The 19,447-nt window shown below is 49.3% G+C and overlaps 1 protein-coding gene across 2 annotated transcripts in view; it reads right to left on the bottom strand.

The window, feature by feature from the left end:
- The window catches only part of Anxa6 (annexin A6), a 53,138-nt gene that overhangs the window by 24,811 nt on the left and 8,880 nt on the right, over nt 1–19,447 (bottom strand). For both annotated transcript variants that reach the window (XM_052197812.1, XM_052197813.1), the window contains exons 2-10: nt 17,937–17,980; nt 10,218–10,308; nt 8,133–8,227; nt 7,410–7,523; nt 6,235–6,325; nt 4,995–5,074; nt 2,726–2,782; nt 2,065–2,158; nt 1,602–1,697 (exon numbers count right to left, since the gene is read on the bottom strand). In XM_052197812.1, the coding sequence (XP_052053772.1) occupies nt 1,602–1,697; nt 2,065–2,158; nt 2,726–2,782; nt 4,995–5,074; nt 6,235–6,325; nt 7,410–7,523; nt 8,133–8,227; nt 10,218–10,308; nt 17,937–17,954 (736 nt within the window). In that variant the 5' untranslated portion in view covers nt 17,955–17,980. The remainder of the gene's footprint in view (nt 1–1,601; nt 1,698–2,064; nt 2,159–2,725; nt 2,783–4,994; nt 5,075–6,234; nt 6,326–7,409; nt 7,524–8,132; nt 8,228–10,217; nt 10,309–17,936; nt 17,981–19,447) is intronic.

Here is a 19,447-nt window from a genome sequence, read left to right as displayed (position 1 = left end):
GGATTACAGGTGAGCGCCACCACCGCCCGGCTAGGAAGTGCTTTACAACTGTGATATATCCCACATCCTTTCATTAAGTGCCCAGGCTAGCCTCAAATTCACTCTCATAGCCCAGGTATGCCCATGAACGCTCTACCAGTTGTCCTTATTAGAGACCACCAAGTCCAAAGGCAGGAAGAATCCTGGCTTCTGATGACTCTCAGCAACAGAGTACCTCTAGCTTTATAAATACAAGGGGGAGAGAGAAGGGTGTGTGTGTGTGTGTGTGTGTGTGTGTGAGAGAGAGAGAGAGAGAGAGAGAGAGAGAGAGAAAGAGAGGGAGAGAGAGGGAGGGAAAGAGAGTATTTGGTTGGGAGTGACATATCCATAATCCCAGCACACCATAGAGGGAGACAAGAGGATTAGAAATTCAAGGTCATTTTTGGCCACAGTGTTTTGAAGCAAGCATAGAAAGAAGGAAGAGGGAAGAGGGAGGAGAGAGGAGGGAGGAGGGAAGAAGGAAGAGGGAAGAGAGAGGAGGGAGGAGGGAAGAGGGAAGAGGGAGAAGGGAAGAAGGAAGAAGGAAAAGGAAAGAGAGAGAGGGAGAGAGAGGGAGAAGAAAAGGAAAGGAAAGGAAAAGAGAAAAAAGAAAAGAAAAAAAGACTGGGCATGTTGTTCAGCTCAGGGGTAGAGAGTGCTTGCCTAGAATGTGTAAGGTCTGCAGCATCAAATAAGGCAGGCATGGTGGCATAGACACACACACACACACACACACACACAGAGGAATGAAAGGGATTCTCTCTCTCCCTCCCCCCCCCTCTCTCTCACTCACACACACACACACCCTTCTCTTTCCCCCTTGTATTTAAAGCTAGAGGTACTCTGATGCTGAGAGTCATCAGAAGCACACACACACACACACACACACACACACACACAGGAGGTAAACAGCCATCCTCAGCTGACCTCATAATTCAAGGCCAGCCTGAGCTAAATGAGACCATGTATCAAAAATAAAACAAAAACCAACCAACTCGTGGCCCAGCTATGCTGACTCTTAAGACACCAGACTGGCCAAGAACTCCAGTGAACCCAGCCAGCCCTCCTACTGTCACCCAGCAGATGAGGAAACCAAGGCCCAGCTAGGCTGGGTGACTTGCTCCAGCTGAGCAGGATGTTAGGGAGAGATTCTGGGTCTGAACCTGGACCCATCGGCTCCTGGCTTCTCTTATAATCCAGGTGACTCTGATCCATTACAAAGCCATTCCTTGACAAGGGACTTAGCCTCTGTGCAGTCCAGCTTCTTCATTGCTAAGGGGAGATAAAGGTGGTGCTGAACCCTGCCCTCTAAAGAAGTAATACAGCTGGTGCCTAGCAAAGATCCTCTAAGGTCTTTGATGATCATTACCCCAACCTGAGGTGGGATTTTCTACCCTTGTCACACAGGACGGTCACCAGTGTCTAAGGCTAAGTTCCTTTCCATTCCCAGTCTCAGTCACAATGCTCGACCAAGCCCCTACCACCCGCTTTTCTCTAACTCCACACCATGGAAATCCCTTTCATTCCTATCCTTTTACTTCTAGGATGCCATCCCAGACTCCTTTGTGGCCCCCAGTACATACCCACGGCCAACATCAGCTTCTCAAAGTCTCCGGACAGCTCCCCTCTGATACTGGCTTCAATGGGCTTCCCTGTGGTCTTCAGATACTCATCGAACACTGAGGGGGACAGACAGACATGACATCTAACAGCGTTGCCATAGCAACAACAAAAGAACAAGAGGCTTTTGAAAGGGATAGCACAATAGCCAAGACCCAAACGCTAACAGGAGGCTGAGGCTGGCACTTTGGTGCGGTAGCTGGGAGGTGACACGGTTGTGTCATGTGTGCCGTGCAGGACTCTATCTTGAGGCAGGGCTAATACTGTCCTGATAATGACTTGGTAAGCGACTACATAACCCTCAACAGGGCGGGCTAGCATTTGGTTTGGAGGTGAAGTGGATCCCATGCATCACCAGCCAAAAAGGAAAAGAGGAAAGGGTTCTCCGAGTCACCTGGGGAGGGACTGCAGTTTTCAGGAACTCACCCAATCGTAGGTGCTGTTTGCTACGGTTTCCCAAGATATAGATGAACTGGGCCTCATCAGTTCCCCATTTCAGTTCCCCCGCCTCGTACAGGTCCTGAGAAGGAAGAAGTGAATGAGACTCAGAGAAAGAACAGACCTAGGGGACAGGACACACTAGCTAAGCCACCCAGAGCAGCTGCCTGATCCTGAACACAGCTGTTACTGGTGACCTCGTGACCTTCGTACATTCCCATCTTCCTTTCTCTGGAAGCTCCCACTCAACTTTAACTGCCCAGACTTCACATTCCCCTTTCTTCCAAAAATATGCTGTGGCCTGTGTGATGAACGCTCTTTCTTTCTCTCCCTTTCCAAAGCTCCCATGGTTCCCTCTTTCTGTGTATGTGTGTGGTAGGGGGTGTTGTTATCAGGAACTGTCCCCCTTGGTTTTACTATTTCCCCCTCCCCCCCCCCCAACACTTGCTGACTTAACACACTGTGTATCTCCTCTGAAAGAAACCAAAATCTTTTTTCTGATGAAGCCCTATAAAAACCACACAGTGATTCAGGTATTTCTAGTGCTTGATACAAAAGACCTCACCCCTACTCCATCCTAAGGCCCCTGACCTCTACCCTCCCGTAAGGCTCCTGGCAGGGCCTTGGAAACCTCCATCAGCAACATTACCTGGACATCCTGCTGGACCAAGTCCTCGCTCACAACATCATCATTCTCCCGGGTTCCCTGGATGGGGAGACAAGGGAATGCGTTTGAAGCCAGGGGGAGACTCAGGAGTGTGACTGAATCAGGAGAGATGCTTTTGTAGAGAGTTGTAGCGAGCCCTTCTCTGACCAAATAGGAGTCCTGGGAATGACCATGATCCTTCTGGTACCTCCATCCCAGGACAGCAAACAAAAGCACTGTAGTTTAAAGACAGAATTCTAGATGGTAAGGCCACATAATAATGCCCAAGAAATAAAGGATGGTACAGGGTCTTACTATGTAGCCTTAGCCACAACTCACTATAAAGACCAGGTTGGCTCAGAGCTTACAGACCCTTTTACCTCTACCTCTCAAGAGCTGGAATTCTAGGCATATGACCATGTCTAGCCTAGAACTGCATAACCGTAAGCTAATATTAGGGTCTCCCATCTCCCTGAACTGAAGAATTTACCCATGAGGATCTGGGGCTTGGATCCTAAAGTCTGAACGCCCAAGCTGTGAAATACCAGTCATCCTGATTCTTTTATTGCTCAGCCTAGCCTTGGGCTCCACCCAACAGAGGCAGCTTAGCAACAGGAAAAGCGTTGGAAGGGAACTGGGCTAGCCAGCCTGGGCTTTGCTCCCACCAACGCCAGGTCTGCAGCTGGCCTTTTCCTCTGATACTGTGTGTTTTAGGGTCTCAAAGCCCTCAACTCTCTTAGGGACCGTGGCAGAGCCAGCATGTCTACAATCAGTGTCATATCACTGATTGGCACTCCAAGATGCAGGGCGGGAATCTCCTCTCCAGAACATGTAGCTTCAAAAAAGGGGGCAAATGTCACATCCCCCAGATCCTGATAACTCCCTGGCTGGTTAAGGCTGACATGGAGCACTGGCTGTTATGGAGACAGGAGGAGGCAAACTGGATAAAACAGGTATTCAGTGAGGGAAGGGAATGGCACGAGTGGAAAGGGACAGAGTGGTCGTCTGACTCGTGCAAAGCTTCAGACGGTTTGCACCTTGGGGCTAGATTTAAGTCACCACTGAGGGCTTGTCCCTTCAGTGCCTGTGGTCACAGACTCCCATAGGCTCAAGCAGACAGAGGACAAAGCAGGTCAGGCATGGGAGTGGGGAGACAGCATGTTCTCCACCCGCTGCAGGCTTGCTATAACAAAAAGTTTCTACAACTCAAAGGAATCCAGAAACCTGGCTTTTGAGTAGAATCTTTCCACTTCTGAGTATTAATAATTAACATAAAGTTGCTCTTTGCTTTAAGATTTTAGTCACACATGTATGATTATGGCTGCAGGCATGTGTACACATGCACATGGGTGCAGGTGAATGCAGAGATCAGAGGAGGGTGTCGTATCCGATCCCCTGAAGCTGGAGTTCCAGGGCGCTGGGAACCAAACCCAGGTCCTCTTGAAGAACAGCAAGCACCCTTAGCCACCGAGCCATCTCTCCAGCCCTGCTGTTTTGTGTTTTGAGTTCTCATGCAGCCCTTCTTGAGTTTATCTTCTTGTCTCTACCCACCCAGTGCTGGCATTATAGACACACACACCACCATGTCTGGCTGTTTTAATGTAGAAAAATGAAAGAAAAAGCAATCCAACATGGCAGGCCAGATTCAGTCATGGGGGCATAATTTATAGTCCCTTTAGAGACATTTGGGTGGGTCAGAGAATCACAGCTTGGTTGGGGATGGGCAGGGCAGGCAGTCCCCATGCATTAAGAATCCACCATAGACGGGTTGGTGAGATGGCTCGGTGGGTAAGAGCACTGACAGCTCTCCCAAAGGTCCTGAGTTCAAATCCCAGCAACCACATGATGACTTACAACCATCTGTGATGAGATCTGACACCCTCTTCTGGAGTGTCTGAAGACAGCTACAGTGTACTTAAATATAATAATAAATAAAATCTTAAAAAAAAAGAGAGAGAGAGAAGGAAGTAGGGTTCATGAGGATTGGGAAGGAGGCAGTGGGTGAGGCATTTCAGTCTCTGTAGGGCACAAGCCTGTGTAAAGCAGGGTGCTGGAACAAAGACAGCAATAGGCAGAGCCTGGCCTTGTGAGTGGTCTCTCAGGCTCTAGAGGATGAAACAAATGTGGTCAGGCAGTGAAGGTGGTCAGCCTAGAGGTGGCCTTTACATCCTGCAGCCCTCCTAGGCCACCTGTTTGAGAAGCAGTGAAAGCAGCCCGTGGCTCATGTGGGGGAGAGCTGCAGAAAAGGGCCTCGGACTGCACATAGACCTACCTGGAGCAGTACCACCAGCATCTTCTGGAAGTGGCCGGAAGTGTCTCCAATGATGTCCGACTCCAGGTCTCGCTCATAGGCTGTGGAAGGAACACGGGGGCTCTAGTCTCGTTCTCCCAAACCTTCAGGATCCAGAACAGGTCTTTTGCTCCACCTCCTTTGTATGATTGGCTATGGTTATAAACCCCAATCGAATCTGCATGGCTGCCACTGCAAGACCCAAGTGTCTTTTTACAGCTGCGGGCACCGTGACACTATGAAGTGGACACTACTTCTGCCACCTTGTGCATCTTACTGTATCACCACCATCATCCGGACATCTTCTACCCACAGTGACAAAGCAACTGTCATAAAGTCCATATCTGATTGCAATGCCCCTGACTTGTCACTGGTCTCTGAGTAATATCACCTCTCTTTCGCTACAAAGCCCTGCCTGATGCTAACCTGCCTCTACCTTTCCAACCTCATCTGAGCCACCTAACTCATCTCCCCATAGGGATTTTTCTACTGCTGTTTCCTCTGCCGGAAGAGCCATCTGTCACCAAATTCTCCTTACAACAAACTCTTCACTTCCTCCTAAGACAGGCTATCTCTGACATAGGTTCTCTCTTGGGAAAGTCTGGTTCTTGTTCCTTTCCTTCATAAAATCTGACCACTGTGTGTCACTGTTATTTTGTTCTGAGGCTCATTACTTTACGAGCCCAAGAGTTCCAGCTGGGTAGAGGCTACACTGTTTTTATCTCCTGAGAACTCGCTTACTGTTCAGCACAGAACAGTTATTTATTGCATGGATGGACAGAAGGATAGCAGGTAGACAGAGAGATATATTGATGGATATGGATGAGTGAATCAATAGATGAGCGGATAGATAGGTAACAGGAAGATAGATGGGTGTTGGAGGGATGGATGGTAGATAGGTAGGTAGATGATGGATAGATGGATGGATGGATGGGTGGATGGTAGGTGGTAAATGGATGGGAAGATGGATGGGTAAGTGGAGAGATGGATGATGGGTAGATGAACGTTGGATGGGTGAGTGGATGATGGGTGAGAGAAGATAGAAGGATGTTGGGTGGAAGAATGACGGATGGGTAGTGTGATGGATGGAAGGATGGGTAGATAGATGAGAGTGGGTGGATAACAGATGGTCAAAGGGATGGATAGGTCAGAAGGAAGATGGGTGGTTTGTTAGTCTTGGTGTCCCCATCCTTCCAGTCTGACTCCTTCTCGCCCATCTCACCGTCTTTGTATGCGGCCACCAGCTGGTGCATCTGCTCATTGGTCCGGGAAGCCAAAATTTCAATGAGGCACTTCTCATCTGTGCCAATGCCCTGCCGGAGAGAAGAGACATATAGGGTGTAATGAGAAGCCCTTAGTCACAGGGGACCCTGGAGTAGTCTGAGCTGTGACACCTCCTGCACTCATGGTGTCATTTGGGAGAAGCCATGCTAAGACTCAAGGCATGGGTTCTAGACCCACCTGTACAGCAGGTGTTGTGACTTCTCATTAAGAAATGCAACCTTGGGACTAAAGATGAGGTTCAGTTGATATAATGCTTGCCTAGTGTGCAATAAGAGCCTAGGTTTGACCCAGCACTGCATAAAACCAGACATAGTAGACATACACCTCTAGTCCCAGTACTTGGGAGATAGAGGTGGACGGTTTAGGAGTTCAAGGCCAGCCTGGGCTACATGGTTCCCTGAGTCCATAAATAAATAAAAATCAAAAATCAATACAATCCTGAATTTTCTTCCTCCTAGAATCACAACTAAAATTAAGATGGGCCATTGGCAACTTTAGTGGAACCACCTGTGGAGACTGTGACAGGGTTGGCATTCCTGCCTTGTCAGCACAAATCCTGACAGCCTGATGGGAAAAGAGAACCTTGATGTGTACTCCAGGGTTTCATCTACAGAGGACATGGTGTTCATTAAGTTGGACTGAGTGACCTTTAAATGACTTTTCCAAGTTACCCATCCAATGGAGGAAACATGCCCTGTCTCGAAAAAACCAAACCAAACCAAACAAACAAAAAAAAAAAAACCATGCACAACCACACCTAGCCATGTCCTCTGTACTCTTACCCATCAAAGCCTCTTAGACCCAGGGCCGTGCAATGAGTTTGTATTGTGCCCTCAGCTTATGGTATGCTGGGCAGCATTTGTCTCCATGTCTCCACTTTCTCAGGACTATAACCCCTGGCATGGGGATCAGGACCCAGGCCCCATTTTATAGGATCTACTTTTCCCTAACACCTGTCCACATCTGCCAAGTTGGAAAAGACTAGGAAGCCCCTCTGGGACAAGGACACATTTGCTAGGTAGGCTGGGGTTGACCACAAGCTTGTAGCAAAGCCTAGAACCTTCCCACTACCACACCTACACACCAGTGCAGACGTAGACCCGTGCTTCTTACCGAGATGGCATCTTTAATCTCTTTGGCATCACAATAGGCAAGTGGCCTCATCAGGTTCACTATCAGCCGCTCAAACTTCCCCGTCAACTCATACTTCAAGTCTGCGATGAGGTCCTGGGGGTGGGGAGCACCATGGCAAGAACAAGTGGTAAGCGAGTGCCTTCTCTGCCTGCCTCAAGGCTTAGTCACCTTGCGGGATCCAGCTCTTCGGAGAAGATATTAGTATCATCCCTTAGAGAAAACTCTATATCAGTGGTCCTCAACCATCTAATGTTATGACCCTTTAATTCATGTCATGGTGACCCCCAGCCATAAAATTATTTTCACTGCTATTTCATAATTGTAATTTTGCTACTGTTATGAATTGGACCGTCTATATTTTTGGAGACAGAGGTTTGCCAAAGGGGTCGCGACCCCACAGGTTGAAAATCACTGCTCTAGAGATTTCAGGCCACTGCCCCAAGTCGTGCAGCTAGCAAATGGGCTGTGTGGGTTCAAGCCCTCGGCAGTGTCCTCCCCTACCACTGTCTGTCCCACTGTCTGTCTGTCCCGGGACCTGGGATTGTAGAGAGTGACAGATGTTCTTTCTCAGTGTGTTCCTAACACCTGCACAGTGGCCTGTACAGGATACTCACGTGACCCTGTGAGACTGAAGGAGAAACGAGAGCCAACGGAAGGCAGAGCCAGTCAGGAAGTGACGCTTCCCTCCCCCATACGGCTTACCTTGCCATAGAGGGACTTGTAACTCTGGCAAATCTCCTGCCTCTGCTTGTTGCTGCGGGAGGTTATCAGCTCCAGTATAGACTCCTTGTCACTGCCTGCAAGAGTTGAGGACATTTGGTGTTAGAGATGAAGACCTTTGGGTTCAGACTCCTGTGTTAATGTACTTTCAAAATGTCCTTTTCATTTGTTTTCAACTAAAGTTTCACGATGCAAACGGAGCATGCCCAGAGGCATTTACAATGAGCATGTTTGGGACTTCTAACATGAACATGATCAGGAATGGGACCATGGCTATGTGGATCTGAGCAGGCATTATAGTCTCTATGTCGGGTGTGCTCAGCAAGGACGCTGGCTTGCCAAGTGTCCCTCTTGCCTGCTGCAGGTAATAAATCTTCCTCCACTCATGTTTCCACTGTGCCTATTTCGACTTTTGCTCAATAAGATGCAAGCTTACTGCATTCCATGAGAGAGACTGCCATCCAACCAACCCCTCCTCCAGGAATTCCCCGTAGCTACTTCCTGAATGGGCAGAGACCTTACAGCTCCCATAGCAGTGGTTCTCAACCTCTGGGTCCAGACCCCACCCCCAGGATCTCATATCAGATATTTATTTTATAATACGTAACAGTAGCAAAATTAAAGTTATGAAGTAATGACAAAATAATCTCATTGTTGGGGGCAGGCATCACCATAACATGAGGAACTGTATTAAAGGGTCACAGTACTGGAAAGGTTGAGAACCACTGGTCTGAAGGAACCGACCTACAAGTTCCCACAGAGAGGGATCACTGCATTTACAACACATGAGCTCAAAGGATCCCAGATGGAGTTCTCTGTGGCACAAATACAGAACTTGAGGCACAGAAACAGGTAAGGATTTTCACAAGGGTTCACAACGAACTTGACTTAGAAAAACCTAGATACGTTATCAGCCAGCGTAGTGCAGACAAGCAAGGGTAGCAATAAACAGAAATTCAGGTCAGTGGCCACCCTGGAGAAAGGGAGCCACCAGGAGGGTGCCGACTGACCGAGGCTCTCAGCTACACCGACAGGCTCACTCCTTAAGCTCAGGTATGGGTAGGGCTTCAGTGTTCGTTATCTCTCTCTATGGTTTGACATTTCATTGTAAAAATCCAAAATATAAAAGAGGCAAAAAAATAAAATTAAACAAGCTAGTCACACAGCTCAGAAGCAGAGCACTTAATCGGGCATGTGTGAGGTCCTGGGTCCAGTCCCTAGCAACAGGAACAAAACAAAACAAGACAAAACTCATTGCAACATCCCAGGCCCCTCCCCCACCCATAGCAGCTGAGCAGCTTTCCATGGAAAGGAGATGATCTCCCAAGGATGGAGGAGGAAGTCCCTCAAGATTTAGAAGCTAGGGGTGAGGAGTGGGGGGAGGGGGTGGTGTAGAGTAGGGGAGGGGCAGCACGCTGAAGAGATGGCTCAGCAGTTAAGAACACTGTCTATTCTTCCAGAGGACCTGAGTTCAATTCCCAGCAACCACATGGTGGCTCACAACCATCTGTGATAGGATCCAATGCCCTCTTCCAACATGCAGGCATATATGCACATAGAGCACTCACATAAATAAATTTTTTAAAAAAACATGTTAGAAGTTCATGAAATTTACAAGACTCAGAAGCTCAGGGATCTTAGCCTCCTGGGAAGGCTCAGACAGATACATAAGGCCCCTCCCCACAAGGATGCAGCAGTAATAATGGCTGAGGAGAGGGGTGGTCTCTGGTGGAGCTACCTGTAAGCTAGGTTGGGTGCTAGGAATGTAGGTCTCCTACCTTGTCACCATGAGTGGGTTTTCCCATTTTCTTTTAGTTTTGCTGCTGTTTTGTGGTGACCTATGCTTCCGTAAGTAACCCCAATAAAGTCACTGGTTCATCAAACTAGATGGTTAGAATGGTTTCTTTGGTTTGTTGTCGGTGGCCTAACTGGGTAAACTAATGTTTGCTCACGGTTCTCTAGGAAAAGTCATAGAATAACAGCAAATAGCTCCAGGGTAGGCCACTGTGGCCATCTCCCATGCACCCTCCTCCCTGCAGGACCAGCTCTTGGGTAGCCAGCACCTACCGAAGCCCTTCATGGCTGTGTACAAAGCCTCAGCATCCTGATTTGCATCAAACTCTGGGAAGTCGTGCACGGAGCCTCGGTACATGGCGCCCTGTGGAGAAAGAAGCAGAGTTCTGACCTTTGATCTGGACCCTGGCTCGGGCCAGAGCTCTGTTCACCAGAGGAAAAACAAGTGCTGAGGTCACCTGGGAAGGGTGTGGCTGACTCCTCAGAGCTACCAGATGAGGATGGCTCAAAGGACAGTGACATTCCTCCAAGAGAGGAGGCTTGTCCAAGGCCGGGAGCCCTTCATCACAGGACACCACAAGGAATGGTCAAAAGTCTGACTGAGTGGCAGGCTGGACCCTATGAGTGCCAAGAGCCCCACCTGTGGTGTGTGTGTGTGTGTGTGTGTGTAGGTAGAGGTCCAGAGGTCAACCATAGCTGATGTTTCTCAGATGCCAGATACCTTGTATCTGGTGTTGGTTTTGAGACAGGGTCTCACTATGTGGCCCTGGTTGGCCTGGAACTGCTGTGTGGACCAGGCCAGCCTTGAATTCACAGACCTCTGGCTCCCGAGTACCGGGGTAAGAGGCGTGCACCATCGCACCCAGCCTACCTAAACTGCTTGTTAAGAATGGTTACAAGTTTGTTATTGCTGTGCCTAGAGGGTGGGTAAGTGTCTGCCATGGCGCACAAGTAGAGGTCAGAGGACATCTTTGTGGAGTTGGTTCCCTCCTTCCATCTTTAGGTGAGGTCTGGTGACTGAACTCAGGGTCAGGCTGGGGTCATGAGCATCTGTACTCACTGAGACTGCTAGACCGTCCATCTTGTTTTTGTTTTGTGTTTTGGTGTTTTGAGTCAGGCTCTTTCTCCCAAGCCTTTGCTGTCTTGGAACTCACTATGCAGTCCTAGCTTGTCTCAACTCACAGAGATCCACCCACCTCTGCTGAAATTAAAAGCCTGACTCACCTTATTTTTTGAGACAGGGTCCCTCTGTGGCCTGTTGCCTATCATAGGTGGCCTGGTTATGGAGCTCCAGGGATACACCTGCCTCTGCCTCCCCAGCACCAGTATTACAAGGATGTACCAGCATGTTCTTTTTATCTTGGGTGGGGGGCTGGGTTCTAGAGCTCAAACTAAGGCCATCATGTTTTACCTCACAAGTTTTACTGTCTAAGACATCTCCCTGTTTCTCGGGGCACTTTACCATTTACAAAGCTTTTCATTGCCACTAATACAATTATATTAGTAATTGCAGGAGTGTTTGAGGAGAACTGATCCCTGAAGGAGCCCCACAGACCCAGCCCTCTTCCCTGTCCCCGTCTGTCCTCAGCTGGACAAACCTCACAGCTACCAGCTACTCAGGGGGACCCAGAGCTGCTCTCGAGTCCAATGCCAAGATGAGCATTGGTCCTCGGGGGCCCAGTAAGTTGAGCTGTGAACTGGCATCTGAGGACAAGCTGGCAGGGTCCTCAGATGCCAGGAGAGGAGGGCAGAGAGCCAGGAGACCTCAGACATCAGATCTAAAGCTGAATGCACAATGGGTTGCTTCACGGAGAAGTCAGATGTGGGGCAGCCATACAGTATGGAGAAGAGCCGGGTCTGAGAGACCCACTGGGTGATTCCAATTCACAAGGGGCTGCCCCTGGGTAAGGCACACAGCGCGAAAACACTGCCAGGTCCTAGGCCAAGGGCTGAAGATTCAGAAACAACAAAGACCTGCTTTAGCCGAGCCCCTTGGCAGAGATGGTCTGTAAATAGGAAATACCTAAAGAGAGAGGTAAGTTACAGGGAAAACAGCTAAGCCTAAACCCCAGCTCCAAAAAAGAGATCAGAAAAGGCTGTGTAGATGGAGGAGCAGCTGGAGGCTGAAGAGACCACAGATTGTGCCTTCAAGAAGTGAGGTACAGATAGGCAAAACAGGAGTCCTGCCGCTGCCATAGCCTGGTGTCTCCTGCTGTCTCCTACCGCAGGACCCAGCCAGACGTCTGTCTGCCCTCTGTCTTAGGTCTCAGAAGCTGGCTCTTCAGAGGTATGCTTGCAAGGGTGCAGGGCTGCTATTTAAAGTTCTCACAGGGCGAGTGACCAGAAAGGGACACTGCCTTCTTCCCGCCATTCGTGAATCCCCAGTAACCTGATCTCCGCCCTGGGTAAGGAAAGAGTATCAGGCCAGTTAGCAGACCAAGCGAGCAAGGGATGCTGGTGCTGACCCCACCTCCCGCCTACGCTCCCTCTTCAGCCCTTCTGAGGTTTGCCACATTTGCATTGGCACAGTGCCATCCTGGATAATCTACTCCAGGGGCCTGAGGTCCAGTGTCAGGCCTGGTCTATTCACGGCTCATAGACTAGCTAGAGGCCCTCAAGTCCCTGCTATCAGAGAAAAGGCAGTGTCCTGCTAAAATTTTTACCTCCTAACCATTTGATGTTTCTTTCAGTATCCTGACCAAGCAATGTCAGAAAGTAATTACCATCAGCTTCTGGGGTTAACAAAATGGGGGCAGAGGGGACCAGAATGTCTGCTTTGCAAAGGGTCTTAAAGACTTTTAGTCTAACCTTTCTCTTGGCCATTTTTGTTTTGTTTTGTTTTGATATAAGGTTTCACATAGCTGAGGCTGGTCTTGAACTCACTATGTAGTCAAGGCTAACCTTGAACTCCTGACGCACCTGCCACTGCTCTACCTGAGTGATGGATTTACAGGCGTGTGACACCACATCTGGCTCTTTGATTCTTGACTCCACAAGGACAGATGTTATAATGAATAAGCTATGACTGCGTAAGAGAAAGTGAATCCCCACACCTGGCACAGGCTTAGCAATGGGTATTTCCTTCTGAGGTAGAGAATGCTAAAGAGAGACGAAGGCAGGGGAGTGCACAGTTTGACTCCATAGCGTGGATCCCTAGTGCTGTTGCTCAGCATTGGGAATGCTAGGAGCAGCTTTGAAGTATCTTTCTGGGAGCCAGGCCCTCTGGGCTCTGTCTGGGGAAGCCAGCTGTTGCCATGACTCAATGCTTTCTCTCCATCTGCCTGAGCCCACATGTCCATCATCTCTCTAGATCCAAACTCCTTGCCACTGATCCTGGGACCCACTTGGAGGGGAAGGCAATGCCCCTTAGAATTTTGAAGCATCAAAATAAAGAGGACGGGTGACACGTGACCAGCCAGCATGGCAGAGGCCTGACCGGGAAGGCAATGGATGGCTGTTTTGAACAAACCAAGCTTTCTCCCTCCCTGACAGAAGCCAGGATGGTATGGCAGGTCACAGGGAAGAAGGAGTGACCATCACATAGCCTAGGGCTGCTTCCTCAGCTGGCCACACCCACCCGCCTCTCCTTGGAGATTAAACCTGCACTGTCTGCCTCCCCTCCTAAAAGGGCTGCTTTCAAAGACCTGCTTCTCTCTGTGCCAGGCTGATCTACTTTCAAGCTATAAATAAGGATCAGTACCATGCCATGCCTAGACCCCAAAGGCTTCTCGTGCACAGAGTTTTGTTTCTAGGGAAACCAGAGTCACTCACTTATCCATCTGTCATTCATTACTTTACCCACCCACCGATCCACCCATTTGTCCATTTATACTGCCATGTATCCTTCCATCCATTTATCTGTCTGTTCTTCTGCCCATCAATCTGTCTATCTGCCATCTCATCTACCCAGCAAGCTACCCATCTATCTAACCACATGCCCATCTATCCATCCATTCATCCATGCAGGAATGCATCCGTCCATCCATTTCTCACTGAGAATCTACTAAGTATTGAGCCCAGGCAGGGAGCTGTACAATAGCACAAGCCAGTCAGCTAAGAACAGCACAGGGGCTGGGGAAGAATCCCTGGGATGACTGGGACTGCCTGTCTTGCTCAGTGATACATTTCCAGCTCCTAGCACAGGATCTAGGATAGTGGTTCTCAACCTGTGGGTCACACCCCTTTAGGGATTGAATGACCTTTTCACAGGGGTCACATAGTAGATATCCTGCATGTCATATATTTATGTTATAACTCATAATAGAAGCAAAATTACAGTTATGAAGTAGCAACAGAAATAATTTTTATGACGGGGGGGGGGGGGCGGGATCACCATAACACAAGAAACTGTATCAAAGGGTCGCAGCGTTAGGAAGGTTGAGAACCCGTGAGCCAGGACATCTAGGCACACTTCGTAATTTGCTCCAGAAATAGATGTGTGAATTACTGAGAATATGTGCTGAGCAGATTAGGCCTGACTTCCTGGAGATGATGTCTGAGTTCCTGTGAGTTCTTCGGGATGAGCAACAGCTGCTCTCCACCCTGGGGATAGAGGCTGTGGAAATGACCACACAGAGGAGACAATGCAGAGATCTGGGGGTCAGTGAGAACATCAGGAAAGGGAATCCCAGGTGAGAGAGCTTAGGAGCCAATGCCCAGAGTCTATAAGCTCATGTGTGGGGTACAGAAGATGGGGTTGCAATGACATTGAGAGCCTGCAGTCCTGCTGGCTGCCTTGGGCACACCACCTAAGTCAGAGCCTGGCCAAAGCACGGCACTTGTACCTGGCCCTGCTTTCTCTATTAGACAGAGTCCAATAAACTCTGTCCATTAAACAGAGATGTTCCTCGCGATTCTGTTTCCAGGAAGTTTCACCCATCGTTAAGAGCAGTCAGGCAGCAATAGTTTCAAACTGATGCCCTTTTCAAGGTCAATTGTAGGGTTGCCTTAGTTACTTCTCTGTTGCTGTGATAAAATACCGTGAACTAAGGCAACTTAAGAGAGAAGGGGCTTATTCTGGCTTGTGGTTCTAGAGCCTGGTCTATCATGACGGAGAAGTTAGGGTGGCAGCTGGTTGGACTGCTTCCACTGTCAAGAAGCAGAGAACACTCTTTCCATGGTCTTAGGACCTCTACCTCCCTCCACGGATGGTGCGGGTGGGTTCTGGTGCTATGTGGGCTGAAGATAAAGCAGTTAATGTGACACTGGGGAAGGGTGGCCGATGACTAATGGGCTTGGCCAAAGTATTCGTGGAGAGGCAACCTACATAAGGCTCTAGTTCAGTCTCCCACGTGCCTCTACGCAAGGTCAGAGAAGTCTTCAGCCCTCGTCTACCAGCCCTGTGATTTACGATGCCATGTGCTCATGGGCACTGCAAGCAAAGTAGGGTTTAGCCCTGGCTGCTAATATAAAGGTATAAAAAGTCCCTCAGACTACCTCGGCTGAGCTCCCACAGGCCATGACTGGCCCCATTGTGTGAAGTTTACGTTCTTAAATGCCACCTGTGCAGGTGTCCAGGACACCTATAATCAGCTCACTGAGCCCCATGCAGGCAGGATCCTGGAGGCAGATACTCAGAATGGAGGGAGTGTGGAGAAGAGCTTTCCACCCTGAAATATTTAGCAGGCCTTGTTGCCAGATGGTGAGCAGCCTAGGCCTTGGGGCTCTGGCCTGTGAAGCCCCACCCCAGCTGCTGCAGGTGTCCTGGGCCTCCTTAGAACACGGATAACCATCCCCTAGACAGATGACATGGGAACTCTAGGAGAGTTCCAACATTGGCTCCGATGCCCACTTTATCCTGCAGCTGCTGGGATCCCAGGACAAGAGCACACTCTCTCCCTGTCTGCAAAGTGGTTTTATGTTCACTCTTACAGTCTATCCCCAAACCTCACAGAGGTCACGCCCCCTGGGAGCCTTACATAGAATCATCTTCTGCCTCTTTGCCTTTGGATCTCAAGTTCACCCCTTTGGAAGGTGACAGGAAGGTCCACATCACGATGGAAGGAACTGAAATAACAGGACCCGAGGAAAATGAGCAGTGGGTCGTGTATTTGCAAGGCCCTGTGGGTGTGCACGCGTGTATGGGGGACACTTCAGACACTGCTAACAACGGGCGATAGACCAGCGGTGCTCAACCTGCAGGTCATGACCTCTTGTGGGGGTTGCCAAATAATCCTTTCATAGGGATTGCCTAAGACTATTGGGAAACAGATATTTATGTTATGGTTCACAACAGTAGCAAAATTACAGTTATGAAGCAGCAACGAAAATAATTTTATGACCGGAGGTCACTACAGCATTAGGAAGCGTGAGAATCACTGCAATAGACAAAATTCCTTCTTCATATCTCCCTAGTATTATCTTCTACAACCTTCTCCCTCCAAAGGCTGCTGCCCACCAAGCACCCAGAACTACCCTTCCCCCTGACCGCTCTAGATTCCTTCCTAAATTTGGCCTTCTGATCCAGTTAGTCTGTTGTAGACCCTTCCTTCTCATTTCCCAAAGCCTCTTAACCCAAAGGTGGCCCTCCTGCTGGCTGCAGGCCTCTTTCAAGTCTCACCAAAGCACAGTGTGAGGGCGTCCAGTTGCACCAGAACAAAAGGAACCCCTCAGACCCGGCCACCCTGAAACTTGCTTGCAGAGGGTCTATGATCCCTAACCCAAAGCTCTGAACTCCAAGTCTTGGTCCTGCTGATCTTTTGGCTGATCTTGACCTGTCCTCTTGACCTATTCAGAATCCTGCAAGGCAAGTGCCTCCCAGCTCCTGTCTGTGCACACACAGGATGAGGGTAGCAGCAACAGCTGCTCCCATCCCAGAGCTTTGTCCACAACTACGAATCCTTCCTTCTGATCAGCCTGATCAGAGACGCTGCAGGACCAAGCATGCTCCTCAGGGACGGGGAGGGGAGGTTGAGTAAGAGCTACTTTAAGGGTCTGTCTTGCATCATCAACGCCACTTTCTGCAAGCTGTGACTATCCCTGATTCCCTGGGTGTCATGTCACAAGGATGGAGGAAGTGAAATTGGCTCTCAGTTCAGCCACTTGGGTAAGAGCTCTGCTCTGTGACTAGATGGAAAAGTAGAGATGGAGTGGGCATCAAAGGGGGTCCTCTGGGGTCCCTCAGCTTACCCTCCCTCCCAATGCCAGGTTTACCCTGTAAGGGTAGCCAACTGGGACCTTTCTCAGACAAACCTTGACATGGGACCCCTCATGCCAATTGAAGAGAATGTTCCATTTGGTCTCAAATTCTATCACCCAACAGAGTGGTCAAACAGTGAGAAAGACTGAGGTTAGAGTCTTTTTGGCTAGGAAAACTTAACTCAATGGATATAACATGGAAGACACCTCTGCAGGACATAAGCAATTCTCATTGTGATTTAGCATTTATCTAGCTGTCTATGTTCCTAGGACCACAGAATTCTCGAAGGTTCAGCTCAATTTCCCACTACAAAGGGTATGTCACCCAGGCCCACCCAATGAGGATAGAACCTGGAACCACTGGAAATACGGTACACTATTGTATCCTGGTCTAGAAGACAGGAGAATGAAAACCTGGAAATCAATGACGCCTGTGCCAGGGAAAGAAGAGCCTCCCACGAGTGAAGCAATCTAAAAAAAGCTGTCTACAGAAGCAGAACTCTCATTCCATCATCCAAGTTCTTGGATCCAGCCAGTCCTGAGGCACTGCACTTCCCAGTCCTTGAGCCTTGAGTCACTTCCACCCTTTGGTACTTGAGATAGTGTATATCACTGGTGACTTACATGTGAATCAGAGCTATGAAGTTAGAGCCATCTCTGCTCCTTTTGGGCTGAAGGGACCAGGAGTTATCAGGAGGTACCCAGGATTATCTGAAGGTACCGGGAGCTAATGGAGGGACCCAAGGGGTATCTGAAGGTACTTCAGTTATCTGAAGGTACCTGGGGTTACTCCGGCCTACTGATACTGGGGTACCCAGGCCCAAGGGCAGGGCCTTGCGGAGGAGAGACCCTTACCTGTGCTATTTTGGCCATGGTCTCAGGTTCTGCAGCAGAAAGCACTGTGGAGAGAGAAAGAGAATTTGAGAGACACCCCAGTACCCTGTAACTACCCCCCTCTTTGCCCTTTATTTTCCCTCTTCCTGCTGTTCTCATATCCAGAGACCTGGTGGAGCTGGGAACTTTGTTTTTCAGATGACAGTGGCTGGATTATAGTGCACAGTCAGTCACACACACACACACACACACACACACACACACAGACACAGACACGGCAGGGTATGAAAGGGACCTGGAGGAGCAGAAAGGCTGGGCATGGTCACTGACCTAGCACTGAGCCAGGCCATGCAGCGTGCCTGCTATATCCCAATCCTTTAGCAATCCTTACAGGCAGCAAGAGCCCTTTGTAGGAGAAGAGAGACCAAGACTCAGTGCCACATTTGGTCAAAAGTCAAAACACTTAGAACTCCAGAATCCAGAGCCCCTGTGTGCTGTCTGCACCCTGTGTGCTCTCTCTCCGAGTCACTGATAATGGTTTCTCAACCAGGCTTTCTTGGCATGCAGATGGAAGCATTCCCAGGTGTCTCCCCGAAGAAGTCATCTGAGCTTGGGTCTGCCACATTCACCCATCATCTATTCCAGCCGGCAATGTTCTACACCCCGAGTAGAACATATTCAAGACTGGACAGTCTAATTCTCGTGGGTCCCAGTGATAAAGGCGCCCACATGGATTACAGTGAACATCTGGAGGAAAGACAATGTGTGGGACAAGAGGTAACAGGATGTGACCCCTGGGTGGGCAGTCGGTCGGAGGTCTCACACAGATGCCTGGGTAAGAGGCAAGAGAGAGTTGTGTGTGACTGAGGTGGCAGCAGGCAGAAGGATAGTGACTTGATGACCTGACTTGAGGCTGCTGTGAAGTCTTGGCTTTAGCCTGATGGAACAAAGCCATCGCCATCATGGAGCACTTAAACAAAAGGGATGTCATTATATCTTACTGAAATGAGGTGAGGGCTGCGGGCTTGAGGTGTCAGGGACAAAATCTACAACAAAGGAAAAAAGGACGCCAAATTTTATCTATAAATAAATGACAAGTGGAAGCCAGATGGTGCAGAGCTGAGCTGAGCTCAGAAGCACTCAGCAGAAAAGGCAGGAGATGCGAGTTAAGCCATCGAGAGCCAAGGGAGGACCACGGGGCTCTGTCGGAAGCGGCCGATCTAGGCTTAAAACAGCTCCATACTGCTTTGTAAGAGTAAAAACAACTTACTTGCAAAGAATGAACTAAAAAGAAGGGTGGAACCATAGAGACCTGCAAGTCAGCACCCTCTAGCCCTACCCATCCCCCAACTTAGGAGACAGCTCTGCTGACCCTTATTGGCTATGTGCCCAAGGTCTTAGTGCTTATTCAGGTCCAAGGTTATGCTAAGCACAAAACTGCCTGGGAGTGCTACTAGGGGATGGGGCTTAGATTTCTTCAAGCACAGAGCAGACACACATCAGTGGTGATATCCACTGCAGTGGAGGGACAT

Source organism: Apodemus sylvaticus, chromosome 10 (assembly GCF_947179515.1).
Source record: "Apodemus sylvaticus chromosome 10, mApoSyl1.1, whole genome shotgun sequence".
NCBI classification, from domain to species: Eukaryota; Metazoa; Chordata; class Mammalia; order Rodentia; family Muridae; genus Apodemus; species Apodemus sylvaticus.
This window is presented reverse-complemented; position numbering and strand designations above follow the sequence as displayed.